General features: G+C 43.6%; 1 protein-coding gene across 1 annotated transcript; it reads right to left on the reverse strand.

The window, feature by feature from the left end:
• Positions 1–1,299: 1,299 nt before the first annotated feature.
• LOC109747506 (polyamine oxidase 1) lies at positions 1,300–4,901 on the reverse strand. Its single transcript, XM_020306554.3, has 7 exons — positions 4,646–4,901; positions 4,275–4,533; positions 3,912–4,058; positions 2,113–2,923; positions 1,942–2,023; positions 1,709–1,795; positions 1,300–1,581 (listed from the first exon to the last, which is right to left on the reverse strand). The coding sequence occupies exons 1-6, from the start codon at positions 4,761–4,763 to the stop codon at positions 1,716–1,718; spliced, it is 1,497 nt and encodes a 498-aa protein (XP_020162143.1). The 5' UTR covers positions 4,764–4,901; the 3' UTR covers positions 1,300–1,581; positions 1,709–1,715.
• Positions 4,902–15,652: the final 10,751 nt, after the last annotated feature.

Consider the following 15,652-nt stretch of genomic DNA (forward strand, 5'->3'; position numbering starts at 1 on the left):
GTAAACTCATTAACAGTGTCGACATCTAGAGGTTAGGTAGGCTATGCATATGTGAAATTCGGTAAAATAATATGATAATTGTTCACTCAAAGAAAATAAGATGATAATTTATGATATGTACTTATTTTAATTTTAATACATTTTTGACGGCCATATACCGTTACCTAGTGTCGCTTAGTGGACAATAATTTAATTCCTTATTTTCCCGGCATGTAAATTATCTCAACCTCAAAAAAATTATCATATTTCCATGTACATGTATATACGTATCTATATATGTTTACAATCGTTGCATATTTTTCATCTTCTCAAATTTAAAATATGATCTTGTCAAGTTAATTACTTTACCATGATGTCCAATTAATGGAGGCCGTTCCATACATCAGAAAAATTTGAGAAGGAAGGAAAGATGCATGTTGAATAAATCTGAAAAGAAAGAATAAATGCACCCCTCAAAGCCTGGACGCGTCGTTGTCGTGCGTCAGTTCCAGGATCAATCAAAGTATGTATGCCTCATTTTCGCTTCTGGCGGCCGGAATTTTCTTCTCCTGGCCTCGTGCTAGCTTCATCTAGCTGTCTTAGTCAAGGTCAAAAGCATCGTCAATTAGCACATAATTGGGGGTCAGCTTTGGGCAGCACCACAACACAAGCCGGAAATTATTCCTTGGTGACTTGCGAGTTGCTTCTTGGCGTGGCATATATCTCACACGTGGGCAACAAAATTCAATTGTGGGGAATCATTGGGAGACGGAGACCAAGGACAATATGGCTCATGTTTTTTTGGGACAGTCTCACGTGCTTTTGAGGGACAATAAGAGATAGAGACCAAGGACTTGACGGGGCTCTCGTACGTGGGACTACAAAGGGGCTTGTTATGCATGATGAACGGCTAGAAATACATTATACTTTAATCAGATGGACATAATTTCTTAACATTCAGAATTAACGTGGAACCTCGTATGGTGCTTCCAATTAGTAAATATAAAATCTTTCATGCTTAATACCAATCTTCCTGGACCAAAGTGGTGCTATAATACAATCTGTGCATGCTATAATACATATTTCAAGAAGGCTGGTGGTGCTTTGTTCCTTCATCATGCTAGGTGTTGGTTGGTTTTCTCCTGATTTCTCAAATTAACTAGGCACCAACTTTTTCTTAATAAATGAAAATGACAAAGATTTTGTCTCGAGTTTCAGAAAGCAATTAACCTCGATTATTCGTCGAACTGCCGTTTCATATACTTGCTATTTAGTCAATTGATCAATGTTATGTTGCTCTTTATAGCATATGAATATATCTTTGCTTCCCACAATATTCTCATAAAATGTTATTGTACAACAAATGGGCAAAAGACATTATTGTCAACTCCTGTTTCGTAGAAGTTTCATAAATAAATAATTAAATGAGAACAACTCCAAACTGAGCCAAACAACAAACATGTCGCAAAGAGAAAAAATATGGATTGCCCAGAAAACCATTGAACAATGACCCGACACAGATGAACACCGGAATAATGCAGTGCACTGACTCGGTTTCAACCCGTTACTTCTGCTGTTTTAGCTGGTGACTCCGCGATTAATCTGCAACACAGGGAAAAATTGCGATGGTATTATTAGGCAATCGAAAAGTATTAAAATAAGATATCAAAATCTTGAGATTAGTCATGCTTTTATGGGTTATATATTAGTCCCAGCAGGACATGAATACCTTGAGATTAGTCATGCTTTCCCTTGACATCATATTTGCACATCTTCTTCTTGGCACAGTTGATCAGGATGTCAGCAGAATCAATACCTAGGAAACGCCGACACATCACACGTGAATACCCCGGGAAACCAAAAAGTGAAAGCATAACACTCTGAACAATGCAGAGAATGAGCATCTAAAAACACAATGCAGAGTGCAGAGCATGAGGAGAACGGCTTTTGATGTAAATGCACCTGCAAGGTACGCCCCGTGGACATATCCGTTGTACTTTTCGCTCGTGTGCTCGCCCGTGAAGTAAACCCTCCCAACGGGAGCCTGAATCACATCACAGAAAAACATCAATTTAGTATTATTGTCAGTGGAGAATGAGTGAAATGCAAGACAAATGTAGTAGATTTTTGTACCCGGATGAGGTCATATTCGTAGCGGTTGACGCCGATGGGCCAGTTGGAGAAGGAGCCCTTGAAGAACCGGTTGGACCACCACCTGGGCACGAGGATCTCGGTGGCGTCCGGCACGTCCTCCTTGGGGAACATCTTCCTGAGCACCGCCACCGCCTCCGCCATGGTCTGGTTGTCGGACTGCTGCTCGATCCGCCTCGACTCGTCGTCGGTGACCGTCACCAGCAGCACGTTGGACCCGGGGTACTGCTGCTCGAACTGCTGCCACACGGGGAAGTACCCTCTCCTGCCACTAGCGTAGAGGAAGAACTCCTTGCCTTCCCCCTCCGGCCAGAACCTCTTGGGGAACTTGAGGAAGACCTTGGTGTACACGGCCATGTCGAACTGGTAGATGGACACGATCTTCCACGACGGCAGCTGCGGCTTGAACCGTATGAGGTCCGTCTGCAGGACGCCGAGGCTGGCGGAGACGACGACGTAGTCGGCCCGGTACACCTTGTCGTCCTCCGTTTTTACCGTGACGCCGCTCGGGAAGTAGCTGATCTCCCGCACCACCGTGTTGAGCTTGAGCCTCGGGTCGGTGACGGCGCCGGACTTGCGGTCGGTCTTGAGGTACTGCCCCGCGACGTGGTACACCACGGACTCGTACCCGCGCTGGTCGGCCACGAAGTAGACGTCGTCGCCAAAGTTGCTGAACGTCGGCAGCGGCTGCGTGTTCTGCAGGCTTGTCACGCGCGGCGGCTCGGCGAACTCGAAGTCGTGCTGGTAGTAGTCGACCACCATGTCCACCGGCCTCGCCGGACCAGAAGGCATGCTGCGGCACAAGGGCGAGGTTGCACGAATCATGCACCGGAAAATAAAAATACATTTCTCTTTGGAGATCAACAAACAATTGCTTGCAAAAGGGAGAAGCAGGCGTGCGCATCTCGCCGATCCGGTCGATGCAACGGTCGGCCGGAGGACTAATTTCCATTTAAGATACTTAGCACTAGGCCTAACCGGATTATTTTACAGTTGTGAGGAAGCTTTAGGAGCAGTAAAATAGTTAGTGATGTCGCACTTGAATAATCTTGCTCTGTCACGCTCGATCAGAGGCAAGAGGTGCTAATGATGCACACACTGCTGGCGCACTGGAGGCGAAAATAGGGTTGGTGAATGGAAAAAAATAGTGATTTCTTTTAAAAATCTAAGGCACTTCTATATGAAAGTTGGCTCTTGGACAAGGCAGTGGCTGGCATTTGCTAAAATATATGAATTTGATGATGTAGCATTGCAAACTGCATGATTGTGATATGAAATTTGCTGGAATGCACTTGCTGGACTAAACTATATTGAGAAGGGAGGGTAACAATACAACAATATATATGCGATTAAGTCTTATTCAGGCACTCGTGGAGACAACTACATAGAGTAGTACTCCCTTCGTTCCAAAATAGATGACCTAACTTTGTACTAACTTTAATACAAGTTGGGTCAAAGTTAGTACAAAGTTGGGTCATCTATTTTGGAACAAAGAGATACGAGATAAGGGTGAGTATGAGCCATCAGCTGCCTTATTTTTTGCGGGTAATTGACTTCCAATACCCCTGACTAATCCTATATTTCTCTATGTACACGATCATGTAATCGATAGTATTCAAGATAACGTGACGTTTTGTTCCCATGTCTTTCATATTCCCTCGTCTGGAATACCAATCCAACCATTCACTAAATCCCTAACAAGTACTATCACAGATTTATGTTTCCAAGCTAGCACACTGGCCTAGCTACTGCAGGGAGCAATATATGAACTGTATACGTACTGGTCGTTGAGGCGTTGCATGGCCATGACAGACATGTCCTGCTGGCCGCTGTGGTGCAAGGTACCAGAGAGCTTGCTCCCGCTCTCCTCCACTTCATCCATCCTCTCGATTATATTCTCAACAACTTTCTCGTCGTAGAGGCCACCGCTGCATCCACACAAGAAAATTAACCAGCTCAGCTGTGAAACAAATGTAAATTATTTTCATAATATTTTGTTGGATCTAAGTTTAATGTAAGCCGATATTTCGGCCATTTGGCAGGAAGAAAAATCGAAGTCACTAAATTTGAGTGAAATTCGGTGATTTTGGCTATGATTGAAATATTTCTGAAACTGAAATACAAAAACCAGCGCCCGCACATACTCTTGCTTGTAGGTGTTGCTGGCGAGGTGGTCGAAGTCGGAGCGGAAGGTCCTGAGGTTGAGGCCTCCGGTGCCATTGGCCATGGTCCAGATGGGGTTCATCTCGTCGCCGTTCACCCCTTCCACCCAGTTGGCCCCCATCTCAACGTTCACCCCGGCGAACTTGGTCTTGTGGATGCGCCCGCCGATGCGGTCAGTCGCCTCAAGGATCACCAAGTCGGTGATCCCGGCCTCGGACAGCCTCTTCCCAGCCGAGATCCCTAAGACCACCAAGCACAAGAACTTGCATCCGTTACATGTGCACTCAAACCACCCTCTCGCATGCATGTATCTATGTCCATGCAAAATGCATGTATGTAGCGTATAGCTTACCGGACATGCCGGCGCCGACGATGATGACTCTGGGACCGGCGGCGGTGGCCAGGGAAGCACATTGTGCTGCTACCACGAGCGCCAGAGCTATGGCTCTGCAGGGCTTCATCTCTAGCATCCTTCTTTCTCTCCCTCTCTCACGAAGCTTGGAGACTTGCTAGTTAGCTAGCTTGTGTTGAAGGATAGTGGTCAGTCGCCAAGTGTATATAAAGAAGTGGTGCAAGACGCAACGGGGCGCGGGATCTCTCTAGCTAATAGTAGTAAAGTTATTCTTGGCCACCAACGTGGGTTGCTTGGAAGCAACATTACCTTACGACATGCTCCGGCCGGCCGAGAATACTATTGTGTGATTCGCAAAAAAAAAGAATACTATTGTGTGACTATAGCACAAACGGTTTGACTAGCACAAACCTTGGGCCTTTACCTTCAAAAAGACAAGTCCCCCGTCCCTGTCTAGCTAGAGTTCTAGACCATTCATTTTTGTGAGATTCATACGCATGTGCACTAGGAAATCATATCCTTCAGTCTGGTCTAACTTTCATTGTCAAGTCTTTTTCCGTTCTGCACAATAGCCCACTTCTTTTTGCCTATGTTTCAGTAAGTTTATGTTGACGATTAGATTATTTTTCAAAAAGTTTAAGGGGAACTTTGACATAAACACAAGAGGAAGTCAAATTATTCTGAAATGCATACAAATATGTATTATTAGATTTGACAATGATGATTGCCCCGGCGTCTGGATCACAGGATGCACACAACCCATATTATTAGATGTGAATCAAGTTACATCACCGAGTTTAAACTTGTAAAACAAATAAAAAGTGCAACACGACCACAACCCGTCGAATCCGCAATTACATAGCTCATCCACAGATTCTACGAGTGGCTCACCAGCCAAACTTGTTAAATAAACCCTGCACAACTGATTCTAGGCGGCTGCACCCAGAGGCCATAAGCGCAAGCACGTCCACATGCTGCAGTGATGACCACATACTGATGAAAGCAGAACATAATTCACTAAAAATCATATGAAACTTGCATCTATGACAAAGAATGGTTTCACCAGTTTTGTTCATTTTTCAACACATATATTTTTTTAATTTTCAAAAATCTACTGAAACACAAACCAGAACTATTATGAAACTTACATCGATAAGAATTGGTTCAGAAAATTTCATCAATGTTTCATTCCAGTTTCAAAACATTAATTTTTTTAGTTCTGAAAGCATATTCAACTTTGGTCTTGTTTGAAATATCTGTAAGAGATATATATCTAACCCTCTTCTTGCAGCTTAATAAGAGGTTTTTTACCACGCTCAGTGCACCGACTCCCGCTCAATGGTGATGACTTATTTTCTTACGCAATACCGGTGCACCATAAGCGTCTAGGCATCCTACGGACCTTAGCTTTGAGGTGCCCCTACATTGAATCAGATGTCAGCATAAATGCAACACATATTGACATACCTTGGGGTTGGAGTGGAGCATGGCGCATCAAAGCCAACCTACAAGGAGAATACATCGCAGGGAAGGCAACTAGTAAGTCAACAAATGGTATTTGTCAGTTTTGCTTCTTTTTTGTTTCAGTTGCATTCATGATTTTTCTTTACATTAAGTTCTATTGGAAATGGTTTGGGATAACCTTCAAAAGGTAATATTTTTAACAATAGGTTGGCTCCGTTATTTTATCATGATTTTGCTGCACAGCTCCAGACCTCCTTGGTATGTTTGTTGCACATATGTCATCCACTGGGCAAGTCCCTCTGAGGAACGATACCTAAGAACTATAGCATTGCTCCACCTCGGATCATGAATATCTTGATGTCACGATGAAGAAAAATGCCTGATAAATTTGTCGAGGTTCAATAGGTACATATAGGAAAGCCACATGAAGTAGGGCATCAGGGGGCTCCTGGTGAGCCCGCGCACCATGGAGCATGCCCCAACCCTAGGGCACATGGGGTCCACTAGCTCCCATGTCCTTTCCCTTTCGCAAGCCTTCATCTTCCGAAAGTTAAGATCTCATGATTTTTCTTAAATCACAAAGTTTCCTGGAACCATGGGCAGAAAAATGTAATTATGACTTTTGGCGGATAATTAGTAGGTTAGTCTAGTAAAATACTATTAAATATTGTAATAAAACAAAATAATTTTGCACGAAAACTTCAAAAGTTATAGATACCTTTGGAATGCACTAAACCAGATCTACCGAGCTGCATTCCTCTGCAACGTGAAGTACCTTCCATTAACTTCTATGGCATCGACAGTGTGCCAAAGATCGCTCTTGGCATTAGGAAGGTCGTCGGAAGATATGTGGCGGGTGCACGGGATTTGGCGCAAAGTAGTTTGTGGATGAGTCGTGCATGGTCGGCCACTCTATTACAGCAAATTGTTAGACGACCAGGTAGAGCCACTACATGTTTCCTCCTTTTTTTGACCACCATCTCCCACTGAGCTAGCTTCAACTCAATAACCTCTTCATCTTTAAATCAACATCAGAATCATCGTAAACTCCTCCGCCGTCGAGCTCATCGACACAAATCGTGAATCCAATATCACCGACTTTAACCTACATGAGTAAATATGCACAAATAGAAGCAAATGTACCTTCAAGAAATTCGTCGAACACCGTGAGGATGTCGAGCTCCTTATTGGTCTAGTAGGAGAGGGGAGGTCGGGTGTGTCCAACGGCGGGGGGAGAAGGGAGTAGGGGCTACATGCCACACCCATGGTGCTCTGGTCGGGATGACACGGGGGAGGCAGCTAGATCTTGGAACCGCAGGGAAGGAGGCGTGTCTGGGAAGGAGCACAAATGGGTAGCTAGATGGCACATGAGATGGAGTTGACATCGGCGGACAGTCTTTGTTTTACAATGACATCCTCACCAAGCTCGGGAAGGAAGGAATGGTGGCGGTAGCACACGCCTGCGTTAAGCTCCCATGGAATGACTATGGCGGTAGACAAGCGGATGACATAAGGTGTGATGATGATAGGAACATGTCTGTGGAGGCGAGTTCTGCTAGATAGCACCGTTCCGACGGTCGGATCTAGATGACCAGAATGGTGGCAGTGCAGTGAGGTGGGTGATGGCAGGAGATCAGGTGCGTCCTAAAATGTTTGTGACCCCAAAAGTTTTGTGGATATAGTTCATCATAAAAACCTTGTCCTTTCTCTAAATACAAAATAAAGGCTAGAGGCATGTTTATAAAATACAGTATAACTTTAGCCTTTTACAGACAGAGGAGGTATAGAGAATGAAGGCGGGCGGGATTTATATAATCAGCTATACTTGCACTAATTTTTTTTTGCATAAATTCTTTTGATCTATTCATCAACTGTTATGGCACTACAAAGAACCCCATAAGTAATTTTTTTACTTCCAAGTCCATAAACCACGTAGCGACTACTAGTAGCACTAGAGCGATCCGAAGACGCCCCGCTGTCATCGCCCCTCCTTCACCGGAGCCGGACAAACATTGTTGTAGTAAACAGTCATAAAGTCGTCGTACCGAGGCCCCGCTGGAACAGTGCACTAGAAGAGCAACCATCAGATGAAGAGAAGCATAGATTGAAAGAGTCCAAACTGTAAACACAGGAAGAAAGATCGGATACAAGGAGATCCACCAAAGACCACTACCGACCAAATCCCGCAAGATCCAGCAGAGACACATCTCCACACGTCCTCCGACAACGCTAGAAAAGTGGGGAGAACTTTATTCCATCTCCTCGAAGTCGCTGCTGCCTTGCCTATCTGAGTAGACACAAACCATAAGGCTACTCATAGTGGGGACTAACATATACTAGTATCATGCATATGACACTAGTATATGATACTACCTCCATAGTGCATAGTATCGTGAAGTAGTATCATAGATGGTTGTATTATTGCCATGCATGACACAAAGTAGTATAGCATTTAACATGATATGGTATCTACATATGTTACTCTAACCATCTCTCTCTTATTTAATTGTGTGCCACATAAGCATGTTTGCTAGTCCCAAGTGCATGTTACCGGTTATGTTACCCCCACTATGGCCAGCCTAACGAACCTTAAAAAACACGTAAAAATGGAGCAGGAACCCTCCAACCGGCAAGGACCAGGGTCCATCATGCCTCCATGACCCTAAGGACGCACGAGAGGAGGCAGACCGACGATGGCGCCAATGGGAGGGAGTCACCAACTTGTCCTCGAGTTCCTGGCGCCCGTTGAGCAAACCTGAGAGAAAAGTCATGTGTCTAACCCTTCAAGTTAGGACTGCTATAATGGTGTCTTTTTTGGCGCTAATCAAACTCGGATTGCTGGGGTCTCAATTTTTTGTTGACACAAAACAGTTTCATCATTTGGTATCGCTCCAGATAATTTATGGTCGTTGGAGCTGGTGGGTGCAAAAAAGAGGAGCTGCAACACGCTGTGTAGACTGAAGCCGAAGCATGCGCGTGCTTGAAAGTTGGTTCAGTGTGCCATAGACCTGGCATAAACGAGATCACAGTACAGAGACTGATGCCCCCCTGTTAAAACGGGCGATAGAGGGAAGAACGTTCGTGCTTACGACCTCTGATCAGCTAATGACGCCCTCTTTGTTTTTTTGATAGTTAATGGGTGCCCACTTCGTTGAGCTCAAACGTGTTTCTTTTTCCACTTTGTAATTAAGCATGTGAAGCTGGAGTATGCTCCACCAGGAGGTGTGCAATCATGTCTCCCTGTCTCTCTTTGGCCATGGCATGTCTCACGAGGTCGATTATGTAAGCCTGGGGGAAGATCTTGTCTTCTAAGAATTAAACCTAGTTGGATTCGATGCTAACTTTGCTCTATGTTTATTGTTTGCTTTTGCCTCAAAAAAGCTACTAAGTGCTTGCATTTATGAGGCCTCATCAAGTATGTCAGAAAAGATGTGTGACCTTCACTGCTAAATTTGTGATTTAAGCTTGCGGGGAAAGAGTCGGTTTGGTCATGAGCTACCAGCACCGACGATAGCCGACGCGGCGAAGCACGCTGACTCTCACCTACGCCCATAGGTAACCCATGTCATGAGTCACGTTGTAACTGATGGGTAAAGATAGGTTCGACACATGTACATACAGACGGGTCCTTCGTCCCAAATATTCCACAGCCTACTAGCTAGTCAAGGTAAGCATCGACAAAGAGAACCTTTAATAACCAGTTGTTAGCTTGTTTAATCACCCGTGATCAGTTGACGTACAGATCTGGGCAACTAAATTTGGAAACCTGAAACTTGGAGCGCCTTGCGAGGAAAATCATGTGCGAGAGGACAATGAATCCCTCTTTTCCTGTCACGTGTGTGTGTGTGTGTGTGTGTGTGGACAATTATGATCGCCATGCTTCCTTGCTGTGCATGGTCCGAAATGTATCCCAAATGTATGAGTATTGATAGTCTTGAGTTGGTCATGAGGTAATAATGGCACAAAATATATCCCACGTATAGGTGACTTTTGATAGTGTCTAGTGAATGAGGGCGTAATTGAAAAAAAAAACACCTGGCCCTGCGTCGTCCTCCTTTGGTGACACGGATGGCGCCTCTTGCCCCCCATTTCGACGCCCTTCGCCTCGTCGCGGCTGGTCGATGTTGGCAGGTAAAGCCCCTGCAATAGGCAGCGGTGGTGTTCCCCCTTTCTCCCTTCTCTTCCTCTCACTCCTGAAAGGATCAAGATGGACCTAGAGAGGGGAGCGGGGGGGGGGGGGGGGGGGGGGCGTGTTGAACTCAAACTATTCCGAAATACATAAAAACCGATATGAAGTAACGAAACCATTGTAGAAAATAATGAAATAGCTCAAGTGGGTCTCGAACCACTATGACATCTAAACATGTATGGATACTAAATGAAACCTTGGAAGCAGAACATAAGTTAACAAAAGTCATATGAAACATGCATCTATGAAAAAGAATGGTTTCATAAAGTTACGTTCAAGTTTTGTAATTTTCAAAAATCTACTGAAACACAAACAAAAACTATATGAAACTTACATCGATAAGAACTGGTTCAGAAAATTCCGTCAATGTTTCATTCCAGTTTCAAAACATATATTTTTTGTAGTTCTGAAACACATTCAACTTTGATCTTAAACCGCACTCAGTGCACCGGCTCCTGCTCAATGGCGAGCACTTATTTTCTTACAGAATGACGATGCACCATAAGCGTCTTTGAGTCCTAGCGACCTTTGCTTTGAGGTGCTCCTACATTCTGTCAGATGTGAGAATAAATGCAACACGGATCGACATACCTTGGGATCCTAGTGAAGCATGGAGCGTCAACACCAAGCTATATGGTTACAAGGAGAACACATCACAGTGGAGGCAACCTTTAAGTCAACAAATATTATTCATCAGTTTTGCGTCTTTTTTGTTTTACTTGCATTTGTGGTTTCTTTTTGCATGAAGTTGTTTTGGAATTGTTTTCGGATAACCTTCAAAAGTCAATTTTGTAAACAATTGGTTGACTCGGTTTTTTATCATGATTTTGCTGCACACCTCCTTGTTGTTTAGTTGCACATCTCCTTGTATTTTTGTTGCACATGTGTCATCTACTGGAAATAAAGGGGATGCTACCAAGTTCTATACATCTAGGAAGACAACCGAGCACTGCTACATAATACAAGTGTACCCGATGTTATCTCAACTGGTAACAAGCTGTCTCACTAACACTCATACCATCTGTGGCCATGCGAGTTCATTTCCCTTAATGTCATATGGGCAGGGGTATGGACAGGTGCGCTCATACTAGGACTCATAACAACCAAGGCCACACATATCCTTATTTCCATAGTGAAAGACATGCAATGGTACAAGCATGCGCGCTTAAACCGGCACCCTTACGCGCCCAAACTAAAAAAAGGCAAGTTATCCCAAACACCAAACGATAGTATGATAATGTTTGCTTGTTAATAATTTGCAACACTTTTGATCTGGGAAACAAAGAATGTTTGAGGGACCAGGCACTTGCAAGAACTCCCTTAACCAACACTATACCACCCCTCGTTCGATAACTCAGGGTCTCTAGGGGAAAAGGCCGATACTAATGGGTCCTGTCCGGATCATATCTAAGTGAACTTTAAACCTCTTGAATATCAAGATTAAAATCTTTATTCCTCACGATTGGTTCTTGCTCGAGGAAGATCAAGGTTTAATCTTAGGGAGGTTGATGGGTTTATTTTGTACTCATGTTTTTCATGAGCTTAACCATAATATTCTTGGGTTTTATCTCATAATATTCCATTGACCCTTTTTGTGTTTTTTTGTGTTTGTAGGTATTTCTAGGTGGTTTCTATCTTTCATAGCCTATCAGGTTGATTGGAGCCAATTTCAGAGTAATATGGATATTAATTAGCGGCTGTATTTTATACAATCGAAAGTAATATCCTCAAGATTATCTCAAGTGAAATTTTCATGACCATGAAATGATTAACTATTACCTAATTTTTTGTTTTCCTTTGTCTCGTGTTTCATCGGTTTCTATAGGTGGTTTCTGTCTCCCATGGACTTATGACGAATATTGCAGCTGATTTCGGTGTAAAAAAATATAGCTATATTTTATACATTCAAAAGGAAAAACCTCAAGATCATCTCAAATGAAGAAGTCAGCGTCGAGAAAATGTCAATTGCCAGTTTTAGTTTGTTTTATTTTCTTTGTATTTTGTAGGTGTCTCGGTGGTTTTATTTCGCACGGGGTTATCAAGATGATTGGAGGCAGTTTAGGAGTATCCGGAGAAAAACATGGAGCTGTATTTGGTAAATTCAGAAGGAAACATGGTGTATAAAATGCAACTAAAGAAATTAAATATTCATAAGGTAAAATTAATGTAAAGAAGGACCATAGATTACCTCCGTGTAACAGCACCATAAGTTCCTTGATGACCCAATAACAAATAAATTGGATGATAGTTGTTGGGCCATCAAGTGCAAAGGTTTCTAGCTAGGAAGCAAGCTTCCGGCCGTAAAGAAACCAAGGTTACAAATCCAAAAATATGACACCCAAGCCTTTGTCAAGTAGCACTGCAATACTATTAAAAATCTACTTGTGTCCACAACACTTCTAGTTAGGTTTCCAATCTAACTAGTTTTGGTAGTTCCAACACATAACTAGTGCATAATGTGGTATGAAATCTTTTGTATTTTTAAGTAACTAGAAACTAAGAGTTCATATAAAAGTGATTTGGAGAATTTTATCACAGAGTCAACTGGACGAGAGTGCATAGGTTCAGAAGTAGCATCTCGCATGGAAGCAATAACACATAAAAATAAGCATACACATGTGTAATTTGTAAATCAAGCAATCATGGAAAATCATGGCATAAGTTAATTAGGATTGCATTCTATATGCAGTACGTCCATAATTTAAGTAGATTGACACACATAAAACCTAATGTGGCTAATACTCCACCCAAGGTAATCAAATCCGCATATACACCAAAAGTATTAATTAATAAATATATCATTGCTTAGAACATCATGAGCTTGATGACACATCATTGAAATTCGTATTCCTGTTGTACATATGACAAAAAGTAAAGCAATATTTTTATCCTTAGTGAGGCAAAACAGTCCACACTTTTCCTCCCTTACTATCTCGAAAAATACGCGGCAAATATGGATCTACTACATCTAATGCACACGACTACATATATTGTTCATTTGTTTAAACGGACTAAAATGGGTAGATTAATATAACAGAGAGCAATATACATCTATAAATTACACCTTGCAACCATCAAAAGCTGAATCATAAAGTAACCATTCATTCATCACATATCAAAATATTCACCGCAAAAATAAAGTATAGATGATCACAATTATTTAGGGTAGCTCATGTGATATAATTATCAAAGCATGAAATTGATCTTGCTACATAGCTACTACTCCATCCATTCCATAATGTAGTGTGTATCGATTTTTTGAAAAGTCAAACATTATAAACTTATACCATGTTTATAGACAAAAATATGTTGCTCCATCCGTTTCTTTTCCAGCGCTAAATCAAACTGGGATTGCTGGGTCCTCTTTTCTTTTTTGACAGAAAAGAGCTTCAACATTTGGGATATTTTATGGGTATTGGAGCTGGTCGGTGCAAAAGGTGGAGGTGTAACGCGCTGTTTGGGCTGAAGCCCAAGCATGCATGCTTGAAAGTTCGTTGAGTGTGCCATGGACCTGGCATCAACGAGATCAGACTGGTTCTCGATCCCCTGTTAAAACGGGCGCTAGAGGGGAGTATATACGTGACGACTTTTAGCAAATGATTGTGCTTTTTTTTCCCCACTTGTTTGTAAATGTCCAGCTGGAGTATGCTCCACGAGGGCGTGTGCAATCATGTCTCCCTGTCGGTCTTTGGCCAAGGCATGCATGCATGTCTCACGAGGTCGATTGAGTAAGCTCCGGGGAAGATAATGTTTTCAAGAATTATAAACCCTAGTGGGATTAGATGATGATTTGATCGATGTTTATTGCAAGTCGTTTGCTTTCATCCAAAAAAAGGCTAGTGGCGCTTGCATTTATGAGGTGTCGTATCATCATACATGTCAAAAAAGATGTGTGGCCTTGACTGCTAAATCTGTGTTTTAAGTTTGCGTAGAAATGGTTTGTTTGCAACTTTGCATTGGTCATGAGGTACCAGCGCCGACGATAGCCAACGTGGCTAAGCACGGCGACTCACCTACTCCATTAGGTAATTAACCATGGCATGATGCAAGTTATATATACTACTGGGTAAATATAGGATCGACACGTGTAGGTACATACGGGTCCTTCGTCCCAAATATTCTCCAGCCTAGCCAGTCAAGGTAAGCATCAACAAAGAGCAACTTTATTAACCAGTTGGTAGCTTGTTTGGAGTGAGCAGTTGATGTGTAGATCTGGGCGACTACATTTAGAAAGCTGAAACATGGAGCGGCTTGCCAGGAAAATCATGTGCAAGTGGACAATGGACCCCTCTTTTCCCGCATGCGGACGCACGTGTTGCTTGGTGTGCACATCTTTTTTAACACAATACACTGATCTCTATAAACGCACGCAAGACTGAGGAATTCATCACAGACGCCTTTGTAGTCGGCGAGAATATCTTATACCACTGAATGCACATCGGCGGAGGACCTGAAATAAATCAAGAAAAAGGCAGCCACCAATACAAAGTCTAGGACTTAAATCCTGATGAGTTGATTCCACCACAAAGAACCTAACAATCTGAGCAACACTCAGTTGCTCTTGATGTGCATAATTGTGGTTGCCATGGATGTGCATGGTACAACATGCACATGCGTTTCGATTGTGTTGAGTGGGTCATGAGGGAAAAAAAACCTCCCCCCTCCAGCAAGCGCCGTGCAGGGGTGGGTGGGGACGGGGGAGGACCCAAGCCGTCTTGCCGTTGTTGGCTGAAGCCCGGTCGGCTGCGGCGGGGCTTCCTCTCCTTTCATTCGGTGGAGGGAGGTGTAGACTGGTGGCAATGCACTGCCGTGGGGGGCGGCGGCCTGGTGGCGGGCACTGGCGGTGGGGTCGCGAGCATTGGTTGATGGCGTGGTGGCTACGTGGCTGTGGCGTCTGTGCGGACTGGTGGCACTCTGTTGTATATAGCAGCTTGGGGCCTGCGGCCAGAGGCTGGCATGACTCCTCTCTCTGCGGGCGGTTGGATTTGGGGTAGCGATCGGAGCTTCAGATGAAAACCCTTGTGGACTCAAAAGCAGCGATGCTTTGCTCTATTATCCCTTGCAGTGGCGGAGACAGGACCCAGGCCGGGGGGCCTGGGCCCGTGGCGTTAGAAAAAAAATTATTCCTTGAATGTAGCATGTTGTGCACTGTTCTACATTGCAGTGACACTGTACTAAGCCTGGGGCCCGGGGCTTGGCCCAATCGTGGCTCCGCGGTATTACGAAGAGAAAACAAAGGAAACAACCCAAAAAACATGCCGTGACAATCTGCCATCGGCTTGCAGGACCAAGCTGGTTGTGTATCTTCAACACTGGGCTGACTAACTAGTACTCCTACATGGGGTAGTCTGCTA

The sequence above is a fragment of the Aegilops tauschii genome, chromosome 7, assembly GCF_002575655.3.
Source record: "Aegilops tauschii subsp. strangulata cultivar AL8/78 chromosome 7, Aet v6.0, whole genome shotgun sequence".
Lineage (NCBI taxonomy): Eukaryota > Viridiplantae > Streptophyta > Magnoliopsida > Poales > Poaceae > Aegilops > Aegilops tauschii.